General features: G+C 31.7%; 1 protein-coding gene across 1 annotated transcript in view; it reads left to right on the forward strand.

Moving 5' to 3' along the window:
* LOC105255623 (dipeptidase 1) overlaps positions 1-22,666 on the forward strand; it is a gene marked incomplete at its 5' end in the record, with an annotated part of 99,723 nt that overhangs the window by 75,726 nt on the left and 1,331 nt on the right. The window contains 7 exons of the mRNA XM_011265026.3: positions 193-325; positions 4,879-5,029; positions 10,661-10,730; positions 16,488-16,664; positions 20,386-20,470; positions 20,966-21,041; positions 21,948-22,086. Of these exons, the coding sequence (XP_011263328.3) occupies positions 193-325; positions 4,879-5,029; positions 10,661-10,730; positions 16,488-16,664; positions 20,386-20,470; positions 20,966-21,041; positions 21,948-22,086 (831 nt within the window). The remainder of the gene's footprint in view (positions 1-192; positions 326-4,878; positions 5,030-10,660; positions 10,731-16,487; positions 16,665-20,385; positions 20,471-20,965; positions 21,042-21,947; positions 22,087-22,666) is intronic.

The following is a 22,666-nucleotide window of genomic DNA, read 5'->3' on the forward strand; positions in this document are numbered from 1 at the left end:
AAAACGTATTAATATCTTTTAATATTTGTTTTTTTATTTAATTATTATATGTAATATTTGATATTATATAGAATCACTTTAATTATTGCGTTTTTTTATTTTTCATATGCAATTTGTATCATTTCATATTTATAAAAATAATATCCAACTATTTCGGAACACTCTAAGAATGCGATACAATCCTTTTTTCAGTTTTGGTCCGCCTACGTTCCTTGCGGTGCCGCTCAGTTAAACGCAGTTCAACTCTCGCTGGAACAGATCGATGTGATTCGTCGACTCGCCGAAATGAATGCTCAACACTTAACCCTGGTTACCTCTGTTAAAGGTAAGTAAGTTATATTAACAGTGACTCACGTCTAATGTTTCCGCTTATTATATATTATCGTTATCATTTTTTTTCGTTGCATTTTACATGAACACATTTTTTTGCTATTTTTTATTATTTTTTCTAATATCGATAAGAAGTTTATAATATATACACATTTATTTTTATTAGAAAAGATACAATGCGTTTATTTTTTCCATTTCTTCACGAGTGAAAGTATCCTCTCTTTTTACTCCGATAAAATATATTTAATGCAATGACATGTATGATAATAAAATTAATTTTTTAAATAAATAATAGTTTATATTACATGAACAATACAATGCATCCAGCTGATACGAAAAATTGAGAATTATTTACGAGCTTGAGCAGAAGCTTCAACAATAGCAAAGCGCATACAATGAATTTGGTACATAAGTATTTCATCAGGAATTCCCGTTGTCCTTCAGCAATTCGGCTAGCTTGAGGTGCATCTTTTGTAACCGAAAGAATTCTTGTGACGATCGTATTATATTACGTTATTAAATGTAACACGCTAGTCGCCAAGGTACCAATAGATACGAGAGCGACGTCTTAGAGAAAGTTTCTCATCGAGACAATTCAAGAGAATAAAGGGTCGCTATTAATTGCTCGACTTCTCCGAAGTTGAAGAGGAAAGTCGTTATTGGATTCGACTCGATGGCATAACTTTGTATTGTGGAAGATTTATCGTCAGTGGACAAAAGTATGAAGCTATCTCCGCTCCATGACGAAGATTCTCACTGATTCATGAGATAACACGGAGGATCTGACTTTATAATATTCGATGAAGTCGAATATATTATAGGTTGTACTAAAAAAAAACGATATTAAGAGGCTTGCTTGAAAAAGATTCAATTCAGACAAGATTTTTTACGAATCTTCATCCCTTTACAATTTAAACTAATCTTGATATAAATTAATATAAAAAATATATATCATCAATATTTTAATGTTAACAGAAAATCAATTAATCAACTTCTGCAGTAATCAACTTCTATCATATTACACTCTGTATATATTCATACTTACAAAAATTTTTTTAAGTAATTTTTTATAGCTACTGTTTCAAACTAGCAATTTTGTTATGTATGTAAACTATTGTATTAAAAATGTATTTTAATACAGGAAAAAGATAAAAAGATTGCAAAACACTGCATGCAAATATTTTTTGTTTTATGAACACACCGCTTCGCGCCGATGACTATTAAACTTTTCTATTTTTAACGAAAATTGATTACAAAAATTTTTTTTAAATTGATGGGTCAATCTATCGTCCATTAACTTTAAATCTGTGGAATGTTTGTGAAACCGACTAATGGAGAATAAATTTCATCGAATATGCAGTAGCTGTTTTTATGAAAGAAAGGGAGAGGTATTTCTGGAAAAGGAGAAAAAAATACCAAAGTAACACCGGCACAAAAATAAAAAGTAAACTGTACACATAATCTGAAAGAAAAGAAAAGGGAAGGATGGCAGAAAGCTTGCGAAAGTTTTTGCGACAATAAGTAACTGGAATCCGACTGCCATTTTCATTAGCTCATTGAAATCAAACCGAAGTCACGTGAACAAAAGATAAGAATATAGCAGAAACTTTTGGCAAATGTTGCATAAATAATCCATGTAGAAAAATTAGGATTATAGATTCAAATTATACATCATCACTAAAAAGACATAATAATCTTATGAAAGGAATTATTAGTTAGATTTTTTATTAGCAAAAAATATTTTAATAAAATTTTTAAATTATTTTATATCATTACTAATGCGCATAATTTTATTTAAAATGCACAATGTATATCCAGTTAATTATTTGGCATAGATTTTTTTATGATTGATAGTTTAATTTTTCGACAATGAAAAACTTGGCCCTTTTGCAGCGATTACACCTATGTAAATGGATAATCGATTGGACATACGTCGTGTATTGCAAATAAAGATGTGTACGTCGCTGAAATATAAAAAACAGGGCGAGCGAAGAAATAGGACTGGAGCTACCTTGCAAACGAAAGCCTTGCAATGGAACTTACCGCGAGTAACTCGGTCTGGAAAGCTGTCAGCCATTTTCATAAGCTCGAGAAACTTCGCCAAGTGGGAAGTGAAAAGGAGGTCGCGGCACGAAGAAGGCAAAAGGTGGAAAAGCCAGCGATTCGTGCACAAAAACCTGTTCCACAATAGTGCTTGGATGTGGTCGAAACCGCAATATTGTTAACTTACTGCACTGAATTTAGAAATTTAGTGCACAAAAAATGCCAATTTATTAAACGTTAATGTACTTTAATTCAGTATTTTTTGAATTAATAGTTAAACAATATATTATATAATATACATAGTAAATTCTCTGATTCCATGCAAAAAAATACGCTAATAAAATAATTATTTTAATATAATTAGTAGTCGGACTAAAAATGGACTTATTGATAATAATAAATTAATGAATTATAATAATTGTATAAGGATCTTTCTTCATTATATTTTAGCAAAGCTTTTAAACATGTAATGCATAATTGTTATAGGCGAACCGGCACTTTCTTAGATGTTATATTATACACCGCATGTGGTGGAAGACTCAGCTGGAGATATAGCAATTAATAATGAAAACAGGAATCTCGTTAAAGCACTAGGCATATTCATTTAGATTCGTTTTATTTTTGAGCAGAAGCAAGCTGCTTTCGAGCGAGCTTCGTTCAAAGCAGCAGAGAACAGTTACAAGAGGAGATTACCAGCTTTTTAATTTTCGAGATCAGTGGCGCGTTTCTCAATAGATAGTATACGGCTTTCTTGTATCGAGATAAAAGATATTAAATCATATTAAATGCTATATAAAGTGCTTTAGTGTAGTCTGCTATGATAAAAGATTACATAAAGCAAAGGCATATATAAAAACTTTGGATTAATATTAATTGTTCAGAATTTCTTCGCGGAATTATCCTCCATAATATTCTCAAGTTACATTTATTATTGTACAATTTACAATTATTTCATATTGTGAATTTTCTATCACATTAATTACGAAATTCTATAGTTGAGCCATTAATTATCTTCTTTTTCCACTTTTTTCTTTTCCTAAATAAAAAATTAAGTTCTGCTTAATGTCATAAAACGTTTTACAACATATTGCGAAATAAAAGTATAAGGCAAGCATATTTATTAAAACTAGATTATCTTGTAAGAAAGCGAAGAAAGTAGAGAAACTTGAGAGAAAGAAACTAAAAAGGAAAGACAGAGATGTATATTCCATATCCTTGAAATTGATCCGACTCTCTCGTGCGGTCTGCACAAATTCAATTATATCAATTATATCAACTAAACACATCAATAACAATCTACCGACAGCTGTGCAAAGAGATGAACGAGACATCGTGAATCGTATAAGTTCGGTAATAAGAAGTAGAGAGTGAAAGAGAACTCTTATTGAGGGAGTGAGTGAAAAGCAACAGGATGATGAAGAAGTTTACGTGTCTGACGAATCTATCATTAATCTATGAGATTATAGATAGATAAATGTATATATCATTAATACCGCAGCAAAGCAAACTTCCAGGATATACGACTAAATAAATAACTCGCAGGGATCGATATGTTCGATGTAAAGTACGATAAATCAACCAGCTTAATACCCACCGTCGTTTCGATGCCGCCTGAAAGTTTCAATGAGGCGATCGACAGTCCTCCTGAAAGCACTTTCGAAAGCGGATCTGGAAGCCGATTTTTTCCGATCTTTTCATTCACTTTTTCAACCGGTCCGGAGAGGGAGTGACTTTCCGAGATTTCCTCACCGACCGTGATTGTAAATAATCTATGAACACCATAATTCCTCCGAATCCGAGAGGTCCCGCTTAATCTCATAAAGTATGTCATTTTAATCTCACACGGAAGAAAAAAAGGAGAATTATAAAACTCGCGTCGACGAGATATGACGAAAAAATAAACGAAACTTCGCTGATTCACGGAAGGAACATAATTCGGCCGAGAACAAAGTTCACCGAAGATGATTCGAAGTTTTACGAGAGGGGATGAACCTCAAATAACTCGTGTTCCCCGAGGTTCGAGTATTCTTGGCGAATTTATTGTCAACAGTATCGCAATTTTTAGCGCGTTTACAACGTTTAATCGCTAAAACATGACCGACTATATAATCATAGAGTTTCTATGTGTAAGATAAAAATAATACGCTCCAAAACGTATTAAAAATTCTTGATTATTTAAAATAACATTAATATTATATCAATCCAAAATAATATTAATTTTATTATATCTAATAATATATCGAATAATAAACTGTTATAAATTAGAGTATTTCGATGCAATTATACTTATGAATACTTATAAATACGATTTATTTAATAGCAGTGTACATTACATCAATATTTTTCATTCGTAAAATATTTTAAAACAATTTATTATTTTAAGAAAAAAAGATAGAGAGATAAAAAATTTATATTGTTCATCGAATAATTTATTTTCTTAAAAATTAATGTATCAAAATGTTATCAATATAGATTTTATTTAAATCATGACATATATCTGTATAGGTCTCATTGAGGCGCATAGAGAAGGAAAAATCGCAAGTCTAATCGGAGTAGAAGGGGGTCACTCCCTGGGGAATTCCTTGGGCGTTCTCAGGACATTTTACGGTCTGGGAGCGCGATATCTTACCTTGACACATGCGTGCGACACCTCCTGGTGAGTATGAATTATGAGTGTACAAGAACCTTTTTCGAAAACAATATAATTATCGTGATTTTTTAAATCGCAACGAGAAATAATAGACTTATAACAAAGTAATCACATGACGTGAAAATTAATAAAGAATTACAATTTTGATAATAAAAAAGTATTTTACTACAATCAAATTTAATCATCTACGAGCAAAACTAAAGTAATAATAAAAGTTTACATTATTATGTTTCCTATATTGAGCATATTTAAAAATAGATTAGCATTCTTTACATTGAGAAAAAGATGAAGGTATTTAAATTAATATAAAATAAATATTTTATATATACACTTTCATATATACATATAGATATATACAAGGTAGAGCAATAATTTTGTTTATCTGGAATATCTGTTATTTTTAGAAATGTGAAAATATTGTAATTACGAAAGTTATACGATATCAAGAGAGTCATAATATGCTAATAACAATTTTTCTTTGCAAGCACATATTTCGGAATTTTCAAGATTACTTATACCATTTTTTAAAATGAGCGAAAGAAATTTTAATTTGTTTATACAAATCGATTCCTTGCAATATTTGGTATAAAAAATTATAAAAATAAATAATTGGTTAAAAATTTAAAGTTTACGAAACATTTTATACTTTAATTTCACATAAAACTATATTTTCATACTTTAATTTTACATAAAAACTATATTTTATAAATTTCATTTTTCGATTGATTTACTTCAATATTTTTATGCACAAAATAATGATAAGAATTAATTGATATAAAAAAATTACATTTCTTTTTTATTTTATATGCATGCATTAATTATTTTATATCAATTTCTTTCTTAAAACACCTATATGTTTTTTATACTAATTAATGCTTCTCGTTTTTTATGCATAAAAGTATTGAAGTAAAATAATCAAAAAACGAATATTTTACAGGAAATTTCATAATTTATGTGAAATTAAAGTATATTTTGTAAATTATTCAAATATATTCTGTAAACTATTCAATTTTTGGCCATCCTACAACGTTTTATGCCAAAAATTGCGAGGAATATATTTATATAAACAAATTAGGATGGTTCTATTTAATAAAAAAATGAAGATGATCTTGAATCTCCGAAGCGTCTTCACCCACAGAAAAGTTATTATTATCTTTTTGATCCTTTTGATATCGTACAATTTTCGTAATTACAATATTTTCGTATCTCTAAAAATAACAGAGATATTACAAGTAGACCAAATTATTGTTTCATTTTGTATATATAATATAGATTGCTTTCAGTTGAACCTACCAAACTTAATAAAAATTTAAAATTTGTAAAAAAAAAAACATGGACAATAAAAAGAGTTTATCATTTTACGCCGACTTAAAAAAAATATCTTTTTTTTTTAATTATTTGGATATTATTTATTTCTAAAATAAATTTTGATTTTTAAATTAAAAAATGCATTTTAATATCCTCGATACCATTACTGCTCTGATGTACGTTTCATTAAAGTTGGGAGATTGCAGTTTCTCATTCACGAGATCATCAAAACTCCGCAGGATGTTACCTTTTTCGACATCGTTCTTATCGCCTCTTACCTCGCGCTCAAGAAGTTTTCTCGATGTACAAGCCGCTCGTTCATCGAGCATCCAGTTTTTTTACTCGAGACTCGTTGTGCTTCGTATCACGATCTACTCTTAGAGGCAAACCAATTCCACGGTTGATCGGCTTAACCGAGAGCCGAAGTAACCTGAAATCTGGACGCTCGGAAGTTCTTTTCAGTAATTTCGGAAGCGCCCCAAAGCCGCCACTTATTTCCTAGTGCATCCGAAGAAAAAAATTACGGAAGAAGAAATTTCGTTTCGCAAGGAGAAAGAGAAAAGAACAATGTTCTTATCAAGAAGACTACGATCTTCACATTGTCTAGAAATTAACTTTCTTAATTTCACTTCCTTAATTTATCATTGTAAAGATATTTCTTTGAGTTACTCGTGTTTTAGAATTTTATTAGGCTTATCTGACTATTCGATCTATCATTTGTTGTGTTCTAATAATTCATTTGCTTTAATATTTTCCATTTGTAAATAAAAAACAGAGAATATTTGTGTGTATTAACTTCTTTTAATATTTATTAATTTCTTTTAATATTTTCATAAATAATAATTATGATTGTTTATTTAACAAATGAAAAATATTAAATAAGATTTTTTTCCGATGCTTTCTTCCTTTGCATTAGCATCGTTTTTATTCAATCATCAATGTACGAAAGTAATAATCCGTTGCAGTCCGCTTTTATCTTACTTTACATATCATTTCTAAAGACACCATTTATTTGCTGCAATTTCAATTCATCGTGAAAAACTCCATATTTCTTTTCACGGCGATACATCAACGGGAAATACTAAAAAAGTTATTCGACTCTCCGCGGTATAATCAGAATTTAAAAATATGCAAGTTGCGCACTTTATTATTATACATGCTCGCTCGCGTCTCCGCGACTGTGAGAGGAACAATGGTAGAATAAAAGCGCTTCTCCTCTTTTGCCTCAAACATCGATCCTTAACCTGAAGTTTATGCATCCCCTGATGCCGAGTACCGCATGGAGTTGTAAATAAAGTCCCCGCTTTTATGCATCCGTTCGATCCTGAATCACGTGACCCGCGACGAGTTGCGTTTTTTGCGGGAAATCCAACGTACGTTATTTGCGAGCTGCGTGAGCCATAAAGTAGAATTAAATACGAGAGCAAAACAACATTCGACTCCCATGTGACTATATTCAATTAATTAGTAGACAAAGATCGCGGCCACTTTACAAATTTCCCTCGTCAAAGGTAATTTTATTCGCAGCCATTTGAAACAATTCCGCGCTCAAGTTTCTATTTCCTCAAAGCTCACCATTATCCTTCCGACATAACACTCATATATAAAGAACGAAGGTAGCCGGAAATTCAAGATACATTCGCGCGTTGCTTTTTCACGAAACGATCATTATTAAATATAAAATCGAACAAAATATATTTCTCGCAGCACACACACGCAAATTCAATTCTTTTCTTTTTCAACCACCAGTATTGTATATCTTTCATCAGTCGAAGTTTGGAAAATACTAACCACGTTCACTTCCCTTGCTCACTGAAAATCCATCGCTCACTGTACCTTTTACGAGCGAGGGGACTCATGCTCGAACCGTAATAATCTCACCCTCTGTGGCCTGCCACACGAAATAGGATTTACACCTCGAGGAGCTGCGCTAGATGCCTCGCTCTCGCTGCCTGGCTCTCGGGATGTAAATTACGACAGTGACCGCCAATGTCACTAACTCTAACGCCGCTTTAAGGTCGAAGTATTATACGGCATTGGGCACCGACCTGGTTTGTGCCGTGCACTTTTCGATCTTCGCCTGCTTTATGTCTCCCTCGACGCTGCGATGCTTACCGCAGTAAATAAAAATCGGAGTCACGTCGGGTTCTCACGTGCAAATCTCTCTTCGGATATAGTACAATACATATTTTTCCCCTCTGACTCCCTAATTTACGCCAATGTTGTCTTACGACACACACACACGACACGGAAGGTAATCTTTTCTCGGCAGGATTGAGATCAAATTTTCTCGATATGAAGGGAAAAGAGATTAACAGTAATATATGTTTTTTATTTTATGATATTTATATTATATGTTTTTTATTTATTTTGGTGTTTTATTTTATATTTGTTTTATATTATATATTTTTATTTATTATTCAAATAAATTGTATTAATCAAGAAATACAATATGAATAAAAAATATTTGTAATAAATGTATATTATAAAGCTCTGTAGTGACCAAAAATTGGAAAATTGAAGATCGTAATAACATTAAAAATTGAGGAAATAAATTTTTTTTATTTCTCTCTCTCTCTCTCTCTCTCTCTCTCTCTCTGTCTCTTTCTCTCATATATTAAAATTAGATTATATTAAATATTATTTCTCAAAGATTATATATAATTTTATTTCAAAATTAATTAATTTAAATATAATTATAATTAATTTAAAATTAAATTAAATATAAGTAATTTTTCTACCTAAATTAAATTAATATTTTTTCTAAAAAATATCTACGCATTTCTATATAAGAGAATCAAGTAAGATGATAGTAGTTGCTCGAACAACAAAATGATTTGGAACATCTAGAAAAGTGCATGCCTATGAAAGTGTAGACCGTAACATATAGAACATTTGAAGAAAACTCGTCATAAAAATGCGGTTTCATCTCTGCGACCTGAGATTTGCAGCATCCATATGAGGGAAAGCGCACTTTTATTGGGACAATATCCGAATTGCTTTCCGACGTGTATCCGTGGTTTAATGTCAGCCTCTGACCCTATTCTCTCTCATCTCTTATCGTCCCTCCTCTGTTTCGGTCGCGTGTCCTCCTTCCCTCTTCCTCTTCTCTCCAGGGACGTGAGATTGTCGACCCGATTGAATTTTCCGCAGTTCTAGATGATGATGCCAAATCATCTCTGATGTTTCCATCTCGTCTGAGAGCGAATGGGGAATTCTCGATATCGTTTGCGCCTTCATTTCACTTATTTTTTAATCTTCACACTTTTATCTTATTTTATTCTATATTTCGTATGTCTTTTGATTTCCATTTTTTGTAAGAAAAAAATAAGACACAATATATCAAACTGCGATTGAAAAATAACTTTTTAATAATTTTTTTAATAAACTTATATATATTTTTTTACTTATCAAAGATTAGAGTTCAAACGCAGACGGTTTTTACTTGTAAAAATTAAGTATCAAGAATATAAATAACAAATTATCACACCTTAATTAATTTCAGGTAATATAATTATTTTCATAACAATTTATTGTAAAACATGATTGCTAAAATATTTATAGAAAAAAATTAACAAATTGTTGTAAATAATAGTTTCTTGTAAAATCCATTAAGAAAACATGGAATTTATTATACTTAGCAGTAGTAAAATAACTACCATTAATATAACTTTAATATTATATCTTGTTTAATAATCATTACACATTCACAATTACAAGGTACAATTTTTAAAGCTATCTTGAAACTTGCTCTACTAGCAATTAATTTATATTTAACAGACAGCAAGAGAGATAATTACGATAAATAGGTAAATGGAAACACGCATTATTTCTGAAAAGTTACATGCAACTCGGATGAGCTTCAAGAGAAGCTTGTTTTAGTGATCCTAGAAGATAACGAAATGCGCAAAAGCAGAGTTTATGTAGGTTTGACCTAAATCACTTAATCCACTCGCGCCTATTCGAGTATTTAGTTCAAGCCATATCTAAATCATTAATAAACTAAGAACACTAGATATAAAAATCTAATTTAAAGTGTTGCTATTTTTAAGCGTGGATATCGCTGGTAATGATCGAATTCTTTCAATTAGTAATACACTTCCACGATCAATGGTTCGCTGGTTTCTTAGCAATTTCATGGCAGAAATTGAATACAATAAATATCAGCGTATTAAATATGTTTACACAAGACGATCCGATACTTTAGAAAATATTATTCCCACACATAGAAGCTCATCTAAAGAGAGAACAAGCAAGCGTGAGCACGCAGTGCTACCGCTGGATTCTCGTGAGCACAAACCGGCGTTCTAACAGATATTTTCTTGGCAGGGCAGTCTGTTCTGTTGGCGAGACGAACAACACTCAGGACTCCACACCGGGTCTCAGCGAATTTGGGAAAGTGAGTCAACATTTACATTATGTACTAGCTCCGCTGCGGATTTACCTTTTTTCGGCGAACAGAGAGATATCGTGTTCGCAAAAAAATGCCCACGTGTATACATACACGTTTCCAAAAGAGCTTCCGTTTTACGACCACAGATGGGATTTTACGCGACACATCCTGCAGAAAAATAATACGGCGCAGACTTCCGGCCAAGACGCGCCTCGGTATTATTTCGTGAAATGACCGCGTGACAGTTTAGTTTATAATATATAAGCGAGTATAAGCGAGTATTGCATTATAAGTTTACAACTTTTTTTTGCTAAGTGCGAGATTTCCTCGGGGAAATAATAATATCAGCGCACGGAATACCAGAGAGAGATAAGCCGGTGATCAAAATTTCTAAACCAGTACCGCACACATGCACAATGGTCACATATATATTAAACAATAATTCTCATTAATATGCTCTATTGTACTAAATCAATGCTGAATATTATTTAAAGAACGATTTCCTTCTGGTGGTTTCATTCATGCGCAGAATACCCCAATTAATTTCGTATTCCAAAATCGAGAGAACAGTTTGCAAAATTTCAAATATAAACTAGCTATTGTGTTATAATACAATAATTAACCTTTATATTGCATTGTAATTTTTAATACCTTCAAAGGGTACAGGTTATTTTTATCCGATTTTTGTGTTTTCCAAAATGTTCAAAAAATTCATATACCTTTTTTGAATCTTTTAAATGAAAACTAAAATAATAAATTTGCAAATATATTTTTCAATGTATTCAATATATTTTTATTTGCAAATACATGAAGCGAATATTCAAAATTCATCGAAAAAAAATATAATTTTTAAACAAATGATTAAATTAAAACGAGACTTTTCTGCAATAAAAGTTGAGAATCTAAGCAATGATTAAAAAATATATAAATTAATTAAAATTAGATGCTTAATTTCAGGAAAAGTCGTAATTTTTCAAACATCAAAGTCTAGTAAATAAAAAGTGTTTTCTATTTGTGACAAACGTTGTTATTATTACAAAGTGACCATATATATATCGGTTGTTTACATTTAAAAAATATTTATAAAGTACACATGTAAAAAGTGGAAAACCTGGGATATCTCTTCTACGAAGCATTGTGCTATATTTTTAGCTACGAAAAAAGATATTCAATATTTTTTGTCCAAACCAAACCAAACAAAATATGTTTAAAAATACTTAATAAAACAAGTTTTTAAAGAAAAGTAAAAATTCATGTCCCTTTAAAAGTATACAAATGTATAGGAGGGTCTTTTTTTGTCCTCGAAAGATTTTTCTCGCTTTCCATTCAGAAAAAAACTGACACAAGTAGTCTTTCCTCGCTTTCATTTCTTCGATTTAACAATTTTTTTTAGGAACGACGGTCTTACCGTTAATTTTTGACTGAATCAATATCATTAAAAATAATGGGTCCCAAAGTAATCCTCGTATACGAAGTAAGGATTAAGAAATATTCGGCAAAATGTTTATCATATCTCAAGTTTAAATTTTCCAATGACTTTCGACCCTGATAAACGAGACCTTACGAGCGAAAAGAGTGAAGGCGAGGACGCTCATATTATGTCGGGAATCTGCGTTTTCAATTCTTACGGCAGGATTTAGATTGCAATTTCACCGTCTCGATGGCTCGAATTATTTTTCCGCCACGTAACCTGGAAAATGATCGTCAACAAACGCGCGACCGATTGCGTTCGACCTACATTCCGTTTATCACTCTCATCGCTCCGCCGCGTTCATAAAATTATATCTCGACCCACTTTAGCGCATTGAATTCGTCGAGGGATTTCGAGCATTAATGCAGGTTCGACGATCACGTCGGGACGGATTTCTGCCGCGCGCGCCTTCTGACATTACGTGAATCCCGAGATCCGTCTGAAAATAAAAAAAAAAAAAACGAAACGAATCCTATCCGCATCCGGATCATTTCATCATATCGATTAAATTTTTTTGCCAAAATTCGTAGTCTCGTGACAATAGCGGGTTCTGATTTAAAAAGTGAAAAAAAGCGAAAAGCTTAATGGGAGGAACAGATATGAGGAAGGAGGAAAAGGAAAACGGACGAGGGAAACGCGTGAGGACGTAAATCAAACGGTCTACCTCCGTTATCTCGCATCCCTTGCAACGGCTAAATCTCGCATTAATAAATGACAAGTTTTCTGGGGAAAAATTCGATGCGCGTCGCTAAATGCTCCATAGTTTGTCATTGATTCGTTCTCGTGAAATGCTAAATAGATATTCTTGCCATCTGTAATTTTTCAACAATTAAATCTTTTAAACATAATGTTTTTCCAAATATTACATCTTTAAATTTAAAATTTTTTTATTTTAAAATTTGAAGATATAATATTTAAAATATTATTTTTAAAAGATTTTATTTTGGTTATATATCATAATATGTATATTATACATCATATATTTAGCCATAAAAAACTGTTTTCTATAATTAATGTAGCTTTTGATGTATTATTTACATAAAAATGTATTAATTTTTTACTCTCTTTTAACCTTCTTATTTAAATTAAAAATTACAAACACTTTAAATTCCCCAGCTACAAAATTTTTTGCTAATCTATTATTTATATCTATTATCTATTATTAATTTTTCTTGCTATAAAAAAGAAAATAGAATTAATTAATTTAAATATTGCCAGAATCAAAATTCTCTTGTTTCGACATGTTTATTAATTATTAAGAAGAATAGAGTTGAGCTAGTAAATTATTTTATAAAAAAAATGTTCCACTCGTGAAATGTTATCAATCTTGTTTTGTATTATTTACTATTTGTTATTTTACGAACAAAAAATCTGACATGTCTCGATTATTGTAGCATATTTCTAGCTGCATTGAAATATCGACGATACAAAAATGTTATTATTAGTAGCATAGTACCGACAAGATATTTTTATAGTTTTACCATAAAATGTAATAATTTATTTAAAAAATAATACTGTCCTCCTCATTATCATATCAAAATATTTTTTTATCAAGCATGAGTTATTTTGTATGCTAGTTCAGTTTTCAACAAAGATTAATCATTCTAAGAAAGATTTTTCCACTCTCATTACACTTTCTAAATCTCGAAATACAAATAAAAAGAAGAAGCAAATTTATGTAACTGCAAGTATAATAATAGTAAATAAAAGAGACATGAAAATTGAGGTTCGTAATGTAAATAATTGAATAGAATCATAAACGATTTTGATACAATAATTTCCCAAAAATTTTTAACTTTGATACATAATTTTCTAAATTACAATATGTCAAAGTTTAAATATATATTGAAAATATCTACTCGTAGCACGAACGGATGAAACAGTAGATATCACGTGCCATTTACAAAAAAAAAGTCGCAACTTTACGGCTTGTTCAGAAAGATAAATGGAATTATCTGAAAATTGTTCTCGTATCCCCTCGCATGTATTTATATATATATATATATATATATATATATACACATATATATTTCGTAATGTCCTGCCGTTGTAAATACCGACATGTGCACTTCCGGCAATGGACGGCGGGCAACTCGGACGATGCTAGTCGCGCGTGTACGTTTGTTTCCACAAACGCGCTCGCAATTCGACATTTTTACCCTTTACCCTCTTGTTCCTTCAGCCTGTTATTTCTATCGAACGAGACCCGTATTTTCCGGCATGCGCGCGTTTCCCCAGGTGCGCATGTACGACACGAGCGTACGCCACGCACGCACCCGCGCACGCACACCCGCACTTCGAATCACCGTTAACACATCGCGGTGATATATCGTGGAATTATGGCGATAGCTCGCGGCGTAGTATTTGTCACGGTTTCAACGTGGGCTTGATTTTATTGCGGCTTTTGGATGTGACGATTAGTTTCGTCCAGCCTCGTCGCGCTCGATATCCAGCAACAGGCATCGGATTAAGGCCGAAAATTCGCCATTCGCCCGTTACGGGATACTGACGACTGCAAAATTCGGTTTCTCCCTCTCGATTCTCGCAAGAATTGCCACGTGATATCGAATACATCGATGAATATTAAATACGCAATATTATTAATTTAACAAAATTAAATCATTGATGAAAAGATTAGCGTATATTATTTAAATGGTACTCCTTCTTTTTTAGTTGTACGATATGTCAAATTCCTTCTCAAGCAGCTGATTTTCGTTCGTTAATAAAAATAATTTAAAATAATTTGCAAAATTTCACATCTGTTTACTCCATCGATTTTTACCATTCACGATTTTATTTGCATGTTTTCGCTTCATTTTGCAAACAATTATGCATTTTGCATACAATTGATGTTTCTTGCTTGTCATTTATTAATGCTATTGATAAGAAATAACCGCTTGCATAATCGTCCTTGTATAACCCCTTGTATAATCCTTGCGTAATCGTCCGTCTGGTTGAAACGACGCGCGTCAGACGCTGCTTCTTGCAAAAACAATGCGCGTCGTTTCTGTCATCGACGCATCGAGACTCGCATCGTTCGGATGAAATCGTGCGCGCCGAGAAAAGCCAACTACACCCTCTCTCTTAAAGCCGGAAAAACGGGACCATTGTGATTCGTTCTTCCACCCACCTTCCTCCATTTCCTTTTCCGCTCGCGTCGACAGGACGCTGTCTTTATCAAAAATTGCTCGCTATTTCTGTAAAGAATTCATGTAGAACACTCAAACGCATTGTAGCTTTTAAAATAAATAATTGAATATCAGACAATAATATTTTTAAATATCAGCAAAATATCTTTTACATCATTGCTTTACATATTAATATTTAACAGTTTTTCACGCGTAATATAATTTTTTTCTTTTGTAAAATAACTTTCTAATTAAATTTTAACAATAAAAAGAAAATAAGAAAGAAATTATTAATTAAACCATATTTGTTTACCTTTAATTAGTTATTTTCAATAATCCTCCACAGGATTAATAATTCGTTAATTGTGAAAATAAGATGAGTCAAGTTTCGATGATTGATCGGGATTAATGTGCCAATTTATATCTCATTGAAACTGTCTCGCAACGCTTCAAAATTAAATTTACTCAGCTCTTGAGATAAGTGATGCAAGTGAAGATTTACGTGTTTATCAAAGTAGAAGGCTTTAGACAAATACACGAAGCTCGATTCTACCCATTACCCACCAATACGTCCAAGCTTTTTCCCTCGATTTCGATGATGGAATGATTCGACGGTTGCTTGCGTTCTCGACTAATGTTTGCTGGTTCAATCGTCGGTGTTTCCTTCGTTTTCCTGTGCTACCTTTTTCTCGGCCTTCCCTCGATCCTTTCCACGTGCTTCATAATAAAGGCACCTCGTCTCAAATCCAGCATGCCATCCGATATTCAATCACTTCGAAGAACACTTACGATACTTGAATTGTTTCGATTTTCTCACAGAGTATTTTTGCTATCGATTTGTTGCTTAGAAAACGATATTTAAAAGACGATAGCACGCGAAAAGCATCGGCTAAAATTTAAAAAAGCTGTGTGTACAACATCTTTTCTCTACCTATTTATATATCCATTCTGCTTTTTATTTAAATTTAATTTATCTTTTGCAAACAAGTCACGCGATTTAATACACGTCTCGATGTAAATTTAACATGATCCTTCAGTTGATGTACTCTATCTTTTTTTTTACTCTATCTTTTTCTAAACATGTATGAAGACATACGTGTGTGTGAACCTATTTATACAGATAAAAGATGGAAGAGATTTAACGCGCGCTTCATTATTCTCCAGGCAGTTGTCAGGGAATTGAACAGGCTGGGCATGTTGGTCGATCTCTCGCATGTCTCGACAAGAACGATGAGAGCGGCTCTGCAGACTACGAGGGCGCCGGTAATCTTCTCGCACAGCGCTGCCAGGGCGCTATGCAATTCCACCAGAAACGTGCCGGACGACGTCCTCAGAAACCTGGTGAGTTTTTCACGTTACATAGGCAAGAATACGGGAAGCAATCAAATACGTAAAAAAAAACCAAGAAAAACGAATCGATTCGATCACTGCTTTGCTGATATTACACATTTTCCGAAAACAGATAGCGAGTCAAGTCGAAAAGTGTTTGTCACGAAAAAAAATGTTACGTCGACTATGTGTACGTGTGCAGACAGATTTATTTATTTATTTATTTATTCGAGTCTTTTTCCGATACCACGTCCGTCAATTAGAAAACACTATACAGAGTACGAACAGACTACAGAAAAAAATTGAATGAATATCTCTTTGTGCTACAAGCAATATCAATGATGGAAAAAAATCAAAGCACGCTCTCGAGAATGTAAATCGGAAGTTGTTCGCCGCTACGATGTAACCCTTGCTCGATTAACATCGAAATTATTTAATTGCGGACCGACACACACACACACACATACATACATATATATATACATATGTATGTGTGCTTGCCATGGATGAACTAGATCGATGAAGCTCGATTTTAACAAAAGTTAATATTGATGTGCGATAACCTGCCCATAGAACCGCGATATATATATATATATATATATATATATATATATATATAACTTTGTCAGATTTACGTGATAAATTGCAATATAGTAACTTTATAAATAAATTCTTGATGAGACTATTTCATGTTATCATAAAATCGATAATCTTGAGCATGCAGCTGTCGATTCTAGATTTATTCTTTTCTATTTCTTAAATATTATTCGAAACTTAATGTAGTATAATAATATAATAGTATAATAGTATAAAAATATAATAAAATATAATGATATAATAATATAATAATACAATAATGTATATAAAATATAATTGTATAATAATATAATAGTACAATACTTAAGAAACAGAAGAGAATAAACTCAACATGGACACATAAAGCATAAACTCACGATGCAATTATCAATTTTATTACAACACAAAATAACCTTATCAAGAATTTATTTATAAAATTACTATATTGCAATTTATTATATAAATCTAATCAAGTTGTATAATTAAAGAAGAAATAATATTAAAATAACGTTATAATGCAAAATATATAGATAGACTGAAATATATTGAATAGTTAAGATATAATATAAATATTCACATACACAAGTATGAGGAGAAATAATACGTATGTGTGCAAAAACAAATAACCGCTGGCAATCTTTTTTTATTTCCTTTTTTTTGTATCGTTTGAACGTATGTAAAAAGAAATAAAAACGATGTGAAAGCAAAACGAAAGATATACGGGCTGTACCGGTGATTAAACGCAAGTTTTATCGACAGATCTGATATCTCTGGGAGCGAGATGCGTAACGTCAAAATTAAATTCGTAGAGTGCAAGCGAAGTGAAGCAAACCGTGTGCGAATCGAATGTGATAGGAGAATAGTTTGTAATCCACAAAGTTGTAAAGCGTACGTGGGGTAATACATATATGTGTGTGTGTGTGTGTGTATGTGTATTTGAAAGCATACAAGAACGTAGGATCTATATTAACGTACACAAAAGTATCAAACGTTGAAATTGTTCGAGTAATCACAAACTATTCGTAATCGATGGAACGAGGTTCGGGGGCAGATATGTCAAAATGATTTCAAGCGACTGCGACTCCGGAAACAACGCGCCAAAATAGCACGAGTGTGTTAGAAGTTTGAAGCTTAATCCACGTTATTATCGCTAATTTTGCGCACACCCACTACCAACGATTGGCGTTAATCCAATTGGCGCTAATCTGATTCGTTCTGTCTCTGTCTCTCTCTCTCTCTCTCTCTCTCTCTCTCTCTCTCTCTCTCTCTCTCTCTCTCTCTCTCTCTCTCTCTCTCTCTCTCTCTCTCTCTCTCTCTCTTCTGATCGCGACATCAAAATTTTTCCATTAAATTCGTGGGAAGCATAAACGCGGTGTAATAATTGACGGCTGATTAATTGTGTAACAGTTGGCTGAGCGAGAACTTAAACGACGCTTCATTAAAATTTCATCTCATTCTCGCGGCGCGTGCTCGTCGATTAACGATTGACGAACCAACGATTAAGCTCAAGGAGCACTAAGTTAGCGAAATTAAATTCAACTTATTGCCGATTATCTCAACACTTCGACTTTCGCAAGCGGTATACAATAATTTTAAGCTTCATAATACATTCTATAATATATCGCCATTCAATATCCATCAGAATAATACATAATCTTAATCAAAGTTTGATTTAAAGAGAGAAAAAGAAAGATACAAATAAAATATATAGTTGTATAAAAAATTAATTAAGATATAATTTTATAATTTTTTATTATTTTATTATTTTTTCAGAAACAAGTTAAAATTATATAAATATAAAAATATATTATAAATATCGAAATAATAAAATAATCGATGACACATGGATGACGTATGAACATTCACATTTGATGATGTTACAATTCAGATTAGTTACCCCTTCTTTTTCCTATCATTTGTTAAATATTTTTGATAAGCATTCAGAGTAATCAGCTATTGATGATTTTTATGTTTCTAAAATTAAATATATGATTTTTTAGAAAATCATATATTCAATTTTAGAAACATAAAAAGATAATTTAGAGACAAAACTACTGTGTATACTAACACTTCTTTTTTAAAACTTATTGTTTATGAATATCTTTTATCTTTTTGAAACGCATCTTCAATTTAAAATGATACAAATAAATGATTGTTGGACACCTCCAAGAAAGAAGATAGTTACTAATTAATTAACCGGCGTTTTCGTCAGCTTCTTGAGAAGTCAGTCTAACATCTCCGCACAAACTTCATTCTCTTCCACGAACGATCAATATTCCCTTAATTATACCCGCAGAACGAGAGGATGAGTAACAACGATCTAAGCCGGATGGCTTGCCCGGTAACGTGTTATTAACCGTACCGTCCTGCTGCCCTAATTAACATTGCCCATGTAGTTTAAGCAAAGTTAGGTATCAAATAGACAATTGCGAACCGCGTCCCTTGAAATAGTTTTCCTGATAACTTCCGTTAAACTGATACAAAAAGATAACTTAATCTCGAATAAAGTTTACAATATTCTTCGATATTTATTTTATATATGGCTTTCGATTGTGTTTATCATTTACTATTTTCTTGGAACATCTCCAAGATTTAATCACACTACATATTGTACAAATTTTTAAATAATTAATATGATATAAGATTTGTGGAACGTAACTATAATAATATGAATAATATTCAAAATCCGAATTGCTGACTTTGCATGTTTCTATTAAAGAAAAACAACTTAAATAAAATAAGGATACTTATAGAATTAATTCTAATTCTTGATTATTACAACAATCTTAAAAATTAATTTCGTATTATTAAGTTTTTCAATTCTTGCTTGACTTTAAGATAAGTGATAGTAAAACAATTTAATTTTAATCAATAAAATTAGTAAAATATTTTCTACTTATTTCTATATTGTGCTGTTTAAATTTTAAGTTATATAATATTTTTTTAAAATAGCAATAAAATTAAGATTTTTTTCTCGATAATCTCGGTAATCTCTTATAAATAAATTCTATATATATATATATATATATATATATATATATATATATATATATAATTTTATAAAGGTGTGATGCTATAACATATTTTTTTATTATGCATTTAAGAATTGAAAAAAAATGATCACAACGTGTATGATATTAATGACATTTATTCGCAGGCTAAGAATGGCGGAGTGGCAATGATCCCTTTTTATACCTACTTCATAACATGCAACAGCACTGCTACTATAAAAGACGTTATTGGTACGTACAAACGCTATTTGCGAAGTATCGATATTACACGTGCAATTATCATATTTATCATATGTTACGTCACGAAAGAATCTGTTGGCTGCAAATTTCATTTTCAAAGTCACTTTTTCTTTAGAAAAAAAATTTGTCCGATATACTCTTCAAACGAACATTTATCTCAATTTTACAAGAATACTGTGTAATGCATCTTATTTATCTATCTTTTTACAGGGGATATAATATTTGCTTCCATTTTAACGCTCGCAAATATTTGAAAAATTCGTTGTCATAATAATAAAAGGACATTTTATTTTACGCGTGCATGCGTGACAATCTCATAAGCGCGTTACTTCATAACCGCGCATTATTCCTCAGTCACATTTTATTCCCCCGGGTAAACGCGCGCATATGCATTTATATTAAAATATAATAAAATATTTTATGTGACGCGCGCGCTTTTTACGCGCCACCATGACGGGGAATGATTAAGGTTCTGCACTGTTTCAGCACACATCAATCATATTCGAAAGGTGGCGGGGATCGATCACGTCGGGATCGGGGCAGGTTTCGACGGGATAAATTTGTAATTATTCTTTCACTATATTTCTACGTACGAAAGAGGTAGAGATATTCAGAGAAAGAGGGGGCGCGTTGTCGCATAATTCAATTCAATAATATTTATGATTAATCTTGTTGAAAGATACGAATCACGCAATAAATCCACAGTCCCCGCGTAATATACGTAAATATGTATTTAACCCACAGAGTTCCGCTCTTTTACAACACTCGGAATAATTGCTTCGCTTGTTTTGAAAAGGGTATGAGTCCCGGGAGGTTAATTTTACGGGGGACTCATGAAACAATGACGAAGGAGCTGCTTTTGTTCTATAGCCATGAAACTTTCACAAAGTACTTATGATGATTCTCATAATGTATATTACAAAATATATCGCTGTTAATATAACTTTTCCTTATTCTATTTCATGATACTGTTTGAATGTTAAATCGGCTTCAATTTAACATTTATAACATTTAATGTAGTTCTTAATACTTTATTATTTTAGACAAAAAAATTTAATTTATATTTCTGTTATTATTATGTGCTCTAAAAACGTCAAAATTCATCATTCAAGTAAAAACATAAGGTTTTATGCGAATGTTTCGTTATATTTGAGTTAATGTGCATTTTATATTAAACTAATTTTACAAGGATAACATTTCTGTATTCAAATTCAATGCTTAGTTATAATAATAAGAAGATTGTTCACAGAATTAATGTAAAATTATAGTGGCTTATGGTTTAAATTTTAATCAATACATGTAATTGTAACACTGAAAAGAAATTAAAAAGCAGCTGTATTTATTGGACAATATTTTTTCAAAAATGTAAACAATTTAAAGTCAAATGGTATCGACTAACTTTCTCTGAATATCGAATCAACGAAATGAATCGTTTAACCCTTATACGAGATTTTTATCCTTTCCACAGTACTCCCACGGGCTTAGAAGATGTCTCGAGGTATCCACAACTACTGGCCACTCTGCTGGAAGATCCAGCATGGACGGAAGATGACATCAAGAAGCTGGCCGGTCTCAATTTACTGAGAGTATTCGCGAAAGTTGAACAGGTATGGCTCGTTTTTAAACGGATGCAGGCTATAATTTTTACGATCACCATTTGCGACAGTTGTAAATAAAAAGCATTTTAGTTACTTACTCTGACAAAACATATAATCCTGTATGACAATGAGTTCCAACGACGCGATCCATAATTCGGGATACTATCTGAGATTAATCGCGGATACGTTAAATTTATCGGACAATTATTTTAGCATTCTTTAAGCACGTTTTAAAGTTTTAGCACTCTTTGTAGCATGCTTGTCAAACTAATTGAGCGCGTTATGACTTGCTCTTATTTTCGCAATTTATTATTTATTCGTTGAAATTGTTTTTATATAAAGAATAAAGGAGATAAATTTGCATAGAAAAGATAAAAAACAATAAGAATTAATTAAATACAGCTAGAATAAATTTTAGAAATCAATGTAAAAATTATAATAGTAAAATAATGTATACGTATTATTTCAACTGCTGTTGCAAATAAAAATTAGCAAAAATTGATAGGAACCCAATAATATTCTTGCCAAAAAGTTTATTTTCTTCACAATTTTAGAAAAGAAGTTCAAAAATGTAACGTTGACTGTAGAT

The sequence above is a fragment of the Camponotus floridanus genome, unplaced genomic scaffold (assembly GCF_003227725.1).
Source record: "Camponotus floridanus strain SB8 unplaced genomic scaffold, Cflo_v7.5 scaffold23, whole genome shotgun sequence".
Classification (NCBI taxonomy): domain Eukaryota; kingdom Metazoa; phylum Arthropoda; class Insecta; order Hymenoptera; family Formicidae; genus Camponotus; species Camponotus floridanus.